The 11,441-nt window shown below is 45.1% G+C and overlaps 1 protein-coding gene and 2 long non-coding RNA genes across 7 annotated transcripts; 2 read left to right on the top strand and 1 right to left on the bottom strand.

Annotated features, from left to right (window-relative positions):
• The first annotated feature begins 282 nt into the window (after positions 1 to 282).
• Positions 283 to 3,275, top strand: LOC136195379 (uncharacterized). The gene is made up of 3 exons (XR_010671894.1): positions 283 to 1,364; positions 1,420 to 1,746; positions 1,812 to 3,275. It is a non-coding gene; the product is annotated as an uncharacterized lncRNA (long non-coding RNA).
• A 1,140-nt stretch (positions 3,276 to 4,415) lies between these two features.
• Positions 4,416 to 5,324, top strand: LOC136195378 (uncharacterized). Its single transcript, XR_010671893.1, has 3 exons — positions 4,416 to 4,912; positions 4,958 to 5,058; positions 5,119 to 5,324. It is a non-coding gene; the product is annotated as an uncharacterized lncRNA (long non-coding RNA).
• A 251-nt stretch (positions 5,325 to 5,575) lies between these two features.
• On the bottom strand, positions 5,576 to 10,813 carry LOC136195367 (uncharacterized). Of its 5 annotated transcripts, XM_065984687.1 has the most exons (20): positions 10,700 to 10,813; positions 10,522 to 10,640; positions 10,385 to 10,471; positions 10,115 to 10,315; positions 9,967 to 10,062; positions 9,713 to 9,826; positions 9,374 to 9,661; positions 9,192 to 9,322; positions 8,990 to 9,130; positions 7,655 to 8,933; positions 7,463 to 7,597; positions 7,277 to 7,414; positions 7,117 to 7,230; positions 6,937 to 7,062; positions 6,757 to 6,882; positions 6,571 to 6,702; positions 6,381 to 6,506; positions 6,188 to 6,319; positions 6,005 to 6,127; positions 5,576 to 5,955 (listed from the first exon to the last, which is right to left on the bottom strand). In XM_065984687.1, the coding sequence occupies exons 1-20, from the start codon at positions 10,804 to 10,806 to the stop codon at positions 5,873 to 5,875; spliced, it is 3,798 nt and encodes a 1,265-aa protein (XP_065840759.1). In that variant the 5' UTR covers positions 10,807 to 10,813; the 3' UTR covers positions 5,576 to 5,872. The 5 variants fall into 5 exon arrangements, with proteins under 5 accessions (XP_065840759.1, XP_065840756.1, XP_065840757.1 ...); XM_065984684.1 differs by having other exon boundaries at positions 6,937 to 7,230; XM_065984685.1 differs by having other exon boundaries at positions 6,937 to 7,230; positions 9,380 to 9,661.
• Positions 10,814 to 11,441: the final 628 nt, after the last annotated feature.

Here is an 11,441-nt window from a genome sequence, read left to right as displayed (position 1 = left end):
CCGATTGCCTCACCCAAAGCATTTTGCTTAATTCGTCTTCTTTGAAGTCTTCTCTCTATTTGGTAGAGACGATTGCGTGAGCCGATTGCGTGAGGGTCACGAAGATCCCTGAAAGAGGCCCCGCTTACTTTGTATCCTCCTCGAGATACCAAGCTGTGCCACCAGGCGATTGATCAGCTCTTCGGGAATCTCATTTCTGCTTCAGCTGCGACGTTTCTTCGTTATTATCTCGTCGCCATTTTGATGTTAAAGCGCGCACCATCCCAACAAACGAGGACAAATTCTCCGCTTTGAGCTCAAATTTTGGGTTTGCAACGATCTAGGGTCGTCAGAAGAACTACGAGGGATGCAAAAACATTCACGCAAGGTTCGGACAGACGTCAATAATAGAAGAAAGTAGCTCTTTCATTTTATCACGAAAAGCGACAGGCAGACAGAAGCAGCGTCAAATCAGGTGTCTCGAATTTCATTTGGGAAAACTTGAGAGACGCGAATTTCCAACGAAGCCACAGTATTCCTTGCATGATAACGATAACCCGTCGATATCTTATGATAATCTCCATTTATTCATTTATTCATTCTGGAGGGCAAGTGAGTCACCACTGTTTAGCCACTCACACCCAAAACGTACATTGTGCTTTCATTACCAACGCTGATTCGAAATAGGAATATTTTGCTTGAAGTTCATTGCCACTTTTACTGAGACTGAGTAGGCAATGGCTATAATCAAGACCCAGCGCAAATTCTTCGTCGATATTTCCGAATCCGCTTTGATAGTCAGTCCAATTGCGATAAAAATTAACAGATGCATCCTGTCTTCGTTGGAAGACGGTCCATCCGCCCCCATCAGCATCCATGTCACAATAGATTTGAAGTACTTGGTTCTGTGGACCCGGTGTTAGATAGGGTTCACTTTTTAGATTGGGATTGCCTTTATGTATGCACGAACATAGGCATGCGTTAACACCGTGACGACGTTTTAATTCTGACACTTCTTGTCGTAACTGTTCAATTTTACAGGTTGGTGTCACACCTTGTGAGCCTTTTGCATGGGACCGGGCAATCCCCTTAGTAGTCCTTGGCCACCTTTCTGAAAGGACAGCTTGTCCTATTAGATTAGATTAATTTTAATACTGCAATGGATTTTCTCCTTTTTGCCCTGTGATACCCGCTGGACCCTTTGTCAGACAAAGAAACACTTATTAGATATAGACCCCGCTACGGTGAATTTCACTTATCTTAGCAATCAGGTGTCAAAGGAGTCGGTCGATCACGTGCTAATTATCGGTGAACGTTCACTCTAACAATGCTGAGTCAAAGGGGTCGAGAATTTCTCTCGTCCCGTGGGCGAAGAATGATCATATGTGAGTTGCTTGGGAAGTTTTAATCAGTATACATGCATCTTTTATGTTTTATTAGGTTTCATAGGCACAAGCAGAACTTGTCTGTTAATCAATTCAAATGCTGTAGCAGTCTTCCGAATGAGCTTATCACATTTTCATTCAGGAGAAAAGTTAAAAGTCTTTTGAACGAACGCCAAAATGTCAATATGCTTTTCCGCCGGAACATCGTCTGAGCGGGATATCAAAATCTTTAGGGTTCAACTGCTTCGGATGGAAGTCGTCGTAGAACACGTTGTTCACCGCATAGACCACATTCTCTCGTTTGTATTGCGCCATGGCATATTCGCTAAGAGGCACGCAATTTCCAGAAGTGACTTCAATTGACCAAGTGGCTCGACGGAAAGTGAGAGAGAAGAGGACTGGTGTTTTGTTGATCACGTGATTCGCTATCTCTTTCCCCTCCCCTAGAGTTCCAAGCGCCTGGGATCAAGCTCAAATATCCGCCTCCGGTTCTTACGATGTCGTCATCCATCGAGACACAACGATTCGATCGCTGACAATTGGCTCAGGCACTTCTGACGTCATTCGATTAATCATCAATAAAGACGTCATTTTTACGGTGACGTCATATCTCGAAGCTCTTTGCCAAATTGTCTCGATTCTCTCTGCCAAATTGTCTCGATTCAAGGCTCTCTGAACGCGAGCACGTTCGTCTGGTCGGGACAATATATCGACGGCAGTTCGATATCGTCGAAACCTAGCGGTCAACTTCTCGTTACGCGACTTGCCATCATCAAACGAGGTTCTTATAACACGAAGTATATTCGCGGTGCATGTCGTGTGGACGAACCTTCGCAATTTCACTGTCAATTCGTCAATGGATAGCAGCAGTCGTTACGTCATCTACTGTCGTGCCTGTCTCATTATTAATGAAGCAGCGTCGACAATGACGTCGAATCGAGTTAAACTTTCACTTGACGGTGGCGCAGGAGACTCAAATGGCTTCTCTGTTGGCATTGTCAATCGTGGTCTGTTGATTTTCGAACTAGTTGGCGCGACATCGGTGTACTTGGAAGTTGAAAACGATGTCGGAGAGCGCATCAATGTTATTGGAAAACTTTACAAGACTATCTTCGATTTGACGTTAAACTGTCACTGGATCAATGACGGCGTCATTCAGTTCTACGGCGTTTCTGTGAATTTCTACTTATCGAGCGCCGGTGCTTCTCCATCGCAGAATGGTACGTGGGAAGTCTACTCGTATCCCTATCGTTCTCCGTCGCTGCCTACTCCACTTGGACACGACTCCCTTGGCACGTGGAAAACCTATCTCGACGACGCGTACGTGAACGTCAGCAAGCCTCACTGGGACATGAACTACGTCTTCTTCGTTCGCATACGACACCAGAAAACGTTTTACAATTTCACCGCCTTTGGTCGCGTTGTCGTACTGGCAAGAGATAGCCGCTTTGCAATCGTACGCGTTAACGGGGCAATGAACTTGGGCGAACACGGAAAATTGGAGCTCGTTTCCTCATAAGTTCCAACGACGGAAACGTTTTCTCTGTTCCAAAAGGACGATTCCGCGCTGGCATCGTTTCAGTAGGAGCCGAAATCGTTAGGGAAACTTGACTGGGTTATTCCTTCGTCTGTGCAAAGGGGCAACGGAATTGGCACGTCACACGTCGGATTCCCATCAATGAGAGATGAAAAAACGATGAAGAGGGCGACAAGAGAGACGGGACGAAGAAGAGCGCGAGAGGTAAATCTCATTGTTCCTCAGTCGACAAGCGTACGTAGGCTGGCAAATGCAGGCGTATATAGGTAGGTTGACAAATGCGGTGAGAAGCCTTGAGCAAAACAATGCATTTATGTAGTAATTTACTATGGATGTTGCCACCTGCAAAAAATGCATTAAATTCTTAGTCGGAATGTCATTGATCATTCACAAATCTGCGTGCGACACTCCTGAAGTCGACGTTGAAATTGCGGTGGGAAGCCTTGAGAAACAAGATTCATATATTTACTATGCATTATTGGCAGCTGGGTGCAATCTATATGGAGAAACGGGGCGCACCTGGCATTGATACAGCGAGAAAATGCTGCGATGCAATTGCTGGTGAGAGTCGAGGGACGCTCGCTCATGCACCTGCTTTTGCGCTTTCGATGCATGCATGCATTCACTTTCCTAATTCGACGACGCTTCTAGTTCATTTCAATCTGTCTTTAGTCGTGTGAGAAGAATCTTTCGTCTGCATGACGTTTTCAACGGTAGATGGAGTTTCGACGATATCGCATGACGCGATGGCGTCAAATGGGTTTGACGAAACGACTTCAGAGACTAAATTTTCGTCTTTTGAACAGGTCTACCACGGTCAGTATTGTCCATTTGGAACCGAGGAGCCGCATCCGAATATAGTCATTTGTAACCTCAATCCCTGCCAATAAGATAAACTATCAAAGATTAAAAATATTAAGAAACACTAGAACGCCTGGCGTTCGGTAGGAAAAGTCTGGAGGCAAGACCCTTCGCTAGGAGAGGAAGGGTCTGGTCTAACGCACCCTTTTAGTTGTGTTTCAGGACGTGTTCCTCAATCAGCGAGCTTCCCTGAGGTCAGCTGACTGCGTAATTAATTTACCGTCCTGATTGCATTAGAGTGCCGCGTTCAAGTCGTCTCCCAAAGAGATCGACAGCAAGCCATGAAACGCAAGCTTGCAAAAGAATCTCCTAGCGCGCGGAAGATAGACGGGCGCAATAAGTAATGACCAGACTCTTCCTCACCTAGTAGCGAACATATAAATCTAGAGATGGGTTAACAAGTACAGGTAAGGACAGACTACTAGGGAAAAGACTAAGGTGGAAAGGCGTGGAGCGACGAAGAAGCATGCATGCAGCAAAACAAAAGTCAGCGAACGCACATTGGAAAGAGTTAAGGCAAAGGGTGAGGCCCTCTTTGGGCGTTCAGTATCACTAGGGCCACAGGATTTTCGCTCGCAGCGGCCGCTGTGAACATCGCCCGAGCGCGCAATTCAACAAACGCGGAGACTAATCTCTATGCTTTTCCTCGACCAACAGAGAAAAGTTGGAGGGTCTTCCTTCGAAAGAGTGAGGGATAAACTCGGCTCTTCGACGATGAGAAACAACTGGTGCGCGCCGATTACCCTCTCCAAGTGTAGGCCTTCGGTCTACTGTCAAACCGAATAACGAACTTGCGCCGCGAGCCTTACCTTTACGTTTTGCAACGTGAAAAACTGTTTGTGAAACACCTTTGGGAGTCTCACTCTTCCGCATAGGCGTTAGCGTCTAGAAAACCTGTTTTGAAGAGCATCCTACTATAGCCGAAACGCGTCTTTCGAAAAAATCAGTCAAAACGGCTGTACTTCGAGCAGTTATCCGGGTAGTTCATAAAAAGAAAGCCTTTTGACTGAATGTTTTCGCAAGAAACGCTTCGGCTATAGTGGGTTGCTGTCAAAAGCTGTTCTTCTAGACGCCGGCGTTTTTATGGAGAAAGTGAGGCTCCCTAAGAGGTCTTCACTAGCAGTTCTCCGCCTGCGAAACGAAAGAGAAGGTCTCGCAGTAGCGAGTTTAGTATTCCATCTAACAATTCTCTTAGAGCCTACACTTTGACGGTGCATTCGACGTTACTCAGTCTCTTCCAATGGCCCAAGAGGCGAATTTATCCCTTGCGCTTCCAAAGCTCTTCTCTCCTCAGTCGTAAGTCGAATTCGTTTTTCCGTTGACCCTAGAGGAGCTATAAGGCTTGTCTTCGTACAGCTTAAAGTACAGAAGCGGGCGATGTTCACAACGACCGCTGTGAGAGAAAATGTCGTGGTTTCTAGCGACACTGAACGCTCAAAGGAGGCCTCATCTGTTTTCTTAACCTGCGTTCGTCTCGCGATGTTTGTCTCTAGGTCCACATGTAGCAAACTGCAATTCCTAAGTAACTAAGCTAGTCGTTTTTTAGTGAACAGTCTCGACAGCGATCTATATATATATATATATATACATATTAATTTACATGCAGACATCGGAAGACCTCGTTTTTCTTGTGCACTTTTCGTCTAACGAACTTCACTGACAATAACAATCACAACACTGTAAGAACTTTCTCGGTCCGTGATATAACAATACGTAATACCGTATTTTCTGAGGAAGTCGATATTACTTTTCCTTGAGTTTAACTATACTTTTTGAAACAAGAAGTAGTCGCTGTAGCAGTGTGGTATAACTAAAAAATAGATGCGACTACAGTATTTAATTTCGAAGAAAACGACGTATAACAAGCGAGTAGGAAGACGTTAGAGGGTAAAAAAGCGAAAAAAAATTACAACCACGCAAACTCAAGCTAATAACGACATTTTATCTGATTTTATTCTACACTTCTGAGCGTAGAGTTTTGCTTAGTGCACAATATTGAATAAAGAGCATGGTCAAACAAAAATTTGGGGACTAAAGCTCCCCCCCCCCACCAAATGACTAATAAGGACTTCGTCGAAGGAAAAACACTCGTTTCACAGCTAAAAGCGCTTCACGTGTTTTTCATTCGTGGCCCGACTGCAGGTTCTTCGTTTCGAACTCTTCTCTTGCACAGAACGCCGTAGAGACTGTTCACTAAAAGGTAATAGAAATGAGATAGCTACGCGCAAACTAGGAAACATACATCGCCAGAGAATGGGATGCTCTTCTGGCAGGTGACTGAACAACTGAGATGTTTCTCGAATCTCTGTTTCAGCTTCGTCGAATTTCTTTAAATAGATTAGACAGGCGATGTAGTTGCCTAGAGCTACAGAAGTTTTCGTTGCAGTTAATAGACAAGAGCATGGAGCAGAGCAAAACGCGACACCTGCAACTGTCCCCCCATTGTCCTCAAGGCACTCTTTTGATGCCGAAAAGGAGCGTTGAAGCAAAGGCAGAGCATCTTGAAAACGCTTCAATTTGAGGTAGCAGATACCCAATTGTTCCGCCATTGTTTGAGCTAGACATTAAGAAAGTAGACGAACTAAATGGAATTGAACGATCACTGCTGTTATTTTTACAGTAAAGTGCGCCAATCAGTTTCTCAGAATAAAGCTCGTCGCACACGGACAGACCATTTTGAAGGTATGGTATTGCAGCCTCATAATTTTCAATTTCTGCAAACCAGGAGCCGATTAAAAGGAAACCTAAAATATTTCAATTCAATTATCAGACCAATAAAATTGCAACCAAACAATTTATAGCGTTTACAAGAGGAAGTTTCCAACTTTATCCCAAGCGGGGGCGAAACAATTTGCAGCAACGGCATGGCTTCTTGTAACAATTCTATCGCATCACGCTTTTCTCCCTTAGCGTTCAAGTTCTGAGCATGACACGAAAGATCTATTGGGCGCACTAGCGCACTGAAGAAAAATAGAACACACGCGTCTATCTTACAGTTGTAGAGTCCTATGTTTCCGGGAGGCAATTTAGGCCTTATTATATCAAGAGCTTCCTTCGATACTTCAATAGCTTTGTCGAAATCGCCAAGGCTACGATAGCAGACGCTAAGAACTTGAAGAACTAAAACAGACCCAGTCGCTACAAGGAAAAATTTAAATTTGTAGCCGTATTTACCCTCTGCCATTCTGAAGTCGGTCTCCATGGCATAACGCTTGTAAATGTCTATAGCCTTGATGAAATAATCACGGGCTTCGCTAAACCGTTCAAGGGAGCTTAAAGCCCCGCCGTAGGCGACGCAAACTTGAAAAAAAATAATCAAAAACAGTTGGACGCTTATCTGCAAAGAAAACAAACAGGTCGCCAGATCGAGATTGTTCTCCGAAAGGAAGCATCCCGCCTTATCCAGTATCTCCAACTGCTTGTCGAATTCCTCCTCATGGGCATAAACATGCTCCAAAAGAAGACAGACTAAGAAAAGATGACGGAATAAGTCAAATTTGACCAAAATCATTACCGAGAAATACGCCTCGGTCTGCTGCTGCATGGTCTGCTGTTGGATGTGAAGAGCATGCTTTGAGCAACATGAGACCTAACTTCTCCGCCATGGAGTGCATTTCGTGAAAGACATAAACATGCGCAAGGTGGTGCAAAACTGTGGAAGCACTGAAATTTCTGCACTGAGAAAATGGGAATTGCGTACCGGTGAAAAATGATGAGACGATTTCTCCATCAGTTAGTTGATCAGGAGACCGCCCGCTAAGTGCGAGCTCGACGTACGTCTTCACGCTTTCAAAGTCACCTAGACGGAAAAAAACCGAACACATTCCTTCATAGCCTATTAGAGAAAAGGTCAAGCGTGCAGTCTTTGCATGAGGTAAACACCGAAACCCACACTCTCGCCTTTCGATCTCTGAAACGGAATTGGGCGACTCGGTGAAGAGATTAATTCGTTTCTCGTACAACGTCTTTGCCGTTTCAATGTGAAAAAAGTTCATCGAGAGAAAGCACGCCCATTTAACAATGTCTGGACTGTTTGCACCAATCGCTCCAACTTCCAGAAGTTTCACAGCCACGGAATATACGTGAGGAAGTAAGGAAACAACGGATGAAGTATCAAAAACGTCGCTTTTAGGCGGAAGCCGTTCCACTAGGCATCGTCCTACAGAATTCAACATCTGTCGGCACACGTCTTCATTTCCCATAAGAGGGCCCAAGACACTGGCTTGTATCAAATGATGCATGGAGTAAACCATCGTCATATCGTTTTGCTCGGTCTGCTTCAAGAAGGAGCGCTCTTTTAAAACTCGCGCTCCCTTAGCCATTACGACGTCGCGAAACTCTTGTTCGGTGTCTGAAAAAGCGGCGTCGCGAACGACGTCTCGCGGAATATCTTGAGAGGCGAAAAGTGAACAGTACTGCAACAATCGATAACCTTCGCTGGAGTGCGTTCTAATGTAATCAATGTCCAGTTCCCAGGTTAAATAAAGGTGGCGTCGAGCATTTAGCGCGTCCTTGGCTCTGCGAATCAATCTCTCGTTGTATGACTTGACCTTCAGCTCAGTCACGTCGAGACCAGCAAGATCGGTTGGCGAGAAGATTCCCACCTCATGAAGAAACTCTTTAAGATGAGAAAGATGAAAATACTGAAGGCATTTGTTCATAGTGAGCGCGGCCGGATCAAGTTCCTTCGCTCTGGCACGCAGATGACTCCAGTAGCTCTGGAACGTGACGCTCTGCTGCTCGATATATATTCCTGCGTGAGCGAGAGCCAAGGGCAGTCCTTCGACCGGAGGATCCAATGCAAGCTTTCGAACGCATACTTTCTCCTCCTCTCTCATCTGTCTAAATTCTTCACGAGTTTTGCCTGCCCAACCGAGCAACGCCAAGACGGCGCTATCCCCTTTCAACGTCTCCAACTTCGTCAGTCTCACGTTCGGCTCAGCGCACAATTCCTGTGTCTTGACGCTTCGAGTCGTGATGAGAACGTGGCAGGAAATAGCACGATTCGGCAGGCACACTCTCAAAAGCTCTAATTCGTCAGCATTGTCAAATAGAATCAGACATCGTTGGCGACTTTTCAGTAACTTGAAAAAAAGAAATAACTTTTCCGAAAGTGCGGTATACCCTTGGTTCTCCATCGATGCACTCTCCATCGCTTGAATAGCTAAAAGCTAAAAGAATTGGAACACTTCATGACGTAAGGCCAATAGAAAGCGTACGCACGTACATTCATTCTAAGGGACACAAGAAGTGAAGCGTAAGTTTCGCAGTTGAAGTTGAACACGCCGCCGCTATAGGCTTTTCTATGGAGGGCGACGTACGTCTTTGCTAACAGCGTCTTACCAACACCCCCTGAGCCGGCGATAATCTGACGCACAAAAGGAAAAAACCGCGTAAATGAAAGCGCACGATGAGAAAGCGCTCTGTACTTGAATTGTGCGAGTCGTAATAGGTAAAACAGGGTATTCTGTTGAAGCCACTTCTCCCCAAAAGAATACTTCAATGTTTCTCATTTCACTTTCTCTACCATACAGCCGATCGGTTTCAAAGAAAGAAAAATCTAAGAAGATTATTATATAGATGCACCTTGACAGCTAATTGTCATCAATACCAGTACTTGGAGTCACGTCTGCGTCGCTTTTGACGGTGGCACTTCGAACATCCTTCAAACGAGCTCGAAGCGTTGCAACCGACGCTTGATCTTTGCCTTTATCATTGCGGTATTTGTCGAGCATGGACCAAGCCATATCGCCCACATCTAATCGATGCGTCAAGCAGTACTGTTCGATTACATTTAGGTCCCTCAACGGAAAGCCAAGAAAGACGCCCAACCGCTTCCAGTACAGTCCTACTTCATTGAAGGCAAATTTACACAGCAATTCTTCGTAATGATCGGAAACTAGCAAAAAACAGTAAAAGAAGTCACGTTTATGGAGTGCCAAGAGCTTACTTTGCGCCGAAGGCTTTGCTTTTGCGTTGTTTGACGCCACAGACGCCATTTTGTGTAACCGGTCGAGGTTATAACGAGCTTTCACAAGAATTTCAGCTAGTAATGTGAATGTCACTAAACAGAAAAGAGAATCAATAGTGTGCAAGTGATATAATCAGGTGAGAGCGTACGCTCTAAAAAACAGAAAAGAACATTAACGTCCCTGCAATCCCTATAGCCAAAGCGGGTAGAGAAGACGCATTTTTAGAAAGTACCTTGTGAAAGAGTTAGGGCTTTCGCGTTCTTCCTTGCCTCTAACTTGTCGAGGTTAGCTCGAGCTAACACAAGAATTTCACGTAGTATTGTCATTACTAATTCACAGAAAAAGACTCCTAGTGACGTAATCATCTGAGGAGAACGTACTCTCAATAGAAAGAGAAGGACACGCCGCTTCTTTTCTTATGACCATATAAGGCAAAGATGCCAGCCTTTCCTCTTCACTTCCCAAAAACGCCAAAGAAGATACGAGATCTTCAAGCACTTCACGGTGACTCCTATTATAAAATAATATCTTTTGAAGTGTACGTTGACACAGCGCAGTGTCAAGCGAAGGAAGCGTCGCGTCTAAAGACAGCAAAAAAATAAATAGACAAACCAGAAGACTTGATTTCCTGAAAACCGTCTAATTAGGACCTGGAGTCTCGTTAATTTCAAAACCCGGTGGATAGTCAGTTTTCATTAGACGATGGAAAAGAGCATCGACTTCTGCATCATCGTCATCTACGCAAATATATAGAAGTAAAATATTTTGCAAAAGATAGCAAACAAACTCGACGTGCCGATTTTGGGAAGGTGGCTTCCTCTGCTTTGTAATTCGGCTACAGCCGATTGAAAAATACGAACTTGGCAAGCTCGTTCTCGCGAAGAGCCCCTTTGTCCCGACCACCGGCTAAACAAGTGTCGCAACAGCGATATGGAAGACAATTTGCTGGATTCGGTGGAGAATACCGCTGCACGAGAGCGGCTCGTATTTTCGACGCCTTGAGAGTCACACGCGACTCGGCGATGGCTTTTGCGAGGCAAAAGACCAGTTTCTGCTCTTCCGAGTCGGCCATGTTTGGAGTCCCGTACGCGTGCGGGGCGGGGCCTGGCCTGGAGAGCCAACACAATGGATTATCGAATTAAAGTAGGCGTAACCGGCAAGCAGCTACAATGCAGCTCATCTAATAGTGATAGACAGAGGTGAACGTAAACGATGCCTTGTATTTTCAGGTGGACCGTTACCGCTATTTGCTTCTAGCCTAAAGAGAGCTAGGCGCGTTGTGTGTGAAGGCGTTCGGTGAGGCAAATGCCCGTGGTAAGATCGCAGGGACGAGTTTGGCACGTGCCATTGATGTAAAATACTTGAGACGACAGGAGCTTTCGCCTAATGAGCTCTTTGCGTGCTGTCGCCTTAAAATAAATGCAGCTGTACTGATTTATTGTTTGTGAAGAAAAAACTGCTGACATAGACGACTTGCGCATAATAACCAATTTTGAGAAGATGAGCTAATTTCTCGTCACTCGGTCATGAGCAATGTCATGCGTTCTCGTTCTTCGACCGAGCGCCCGCAATAAGCAACAGATCCACTTCCTAAATCAACAGAGTCGAGGATGTCGATTATAGCGATGATTATCGTTGCTTTCCTATATCTAAGGTATTCTTCAACTACGCCAGAATGCCATCATGCGCAAACTCTCTGTGTCTTGA

The sequence above is a fragment of the Oscarella lobularis genome, chromosome 14 (genome assembly GCF_947507565.1).
Source record: "Oscarella lobularis chromosome 14, ooOscLobu1.1, whole genome shotgun sequence".
Classification (NCBI taxonomy): Eukaryota; Metazoa; Porifera; class Homoscleromorpha; order Homosclerophorida; family Oscarellidae; genus Oscarella; species Oscarella lobularis.
Note: the sequence above shows the minus strand (reverse complement) of the source record. Positions and strands in the feature narration are given on the sequence as shown.

Bases quoted from the DNA above. Each gene is read 5' to 3' on its own strand.
- LOC136195367 (XM_065984684.1), bottom strand. From the start codon at position 10,806: ATGGCCGACTCGGAAGAGCAGAAACTGGTCTTTTGCCTCGCAAAAGCC. The intron at 10,641-10,699 runs GTATTCTCCACC...ACACTTGTTTAG, and splicing joins CGAGCCGCTCTCGTGCAGCG to CCGGTGGTCGGGACAAAGGG. The intron at 9,131-9,191 runs GTACAGAGCGCT...TTTGTGCGTCAG, and splicing joins TTACGACTCGCACAATTCAA to ATTATCGCCGGCTCAGGGGG.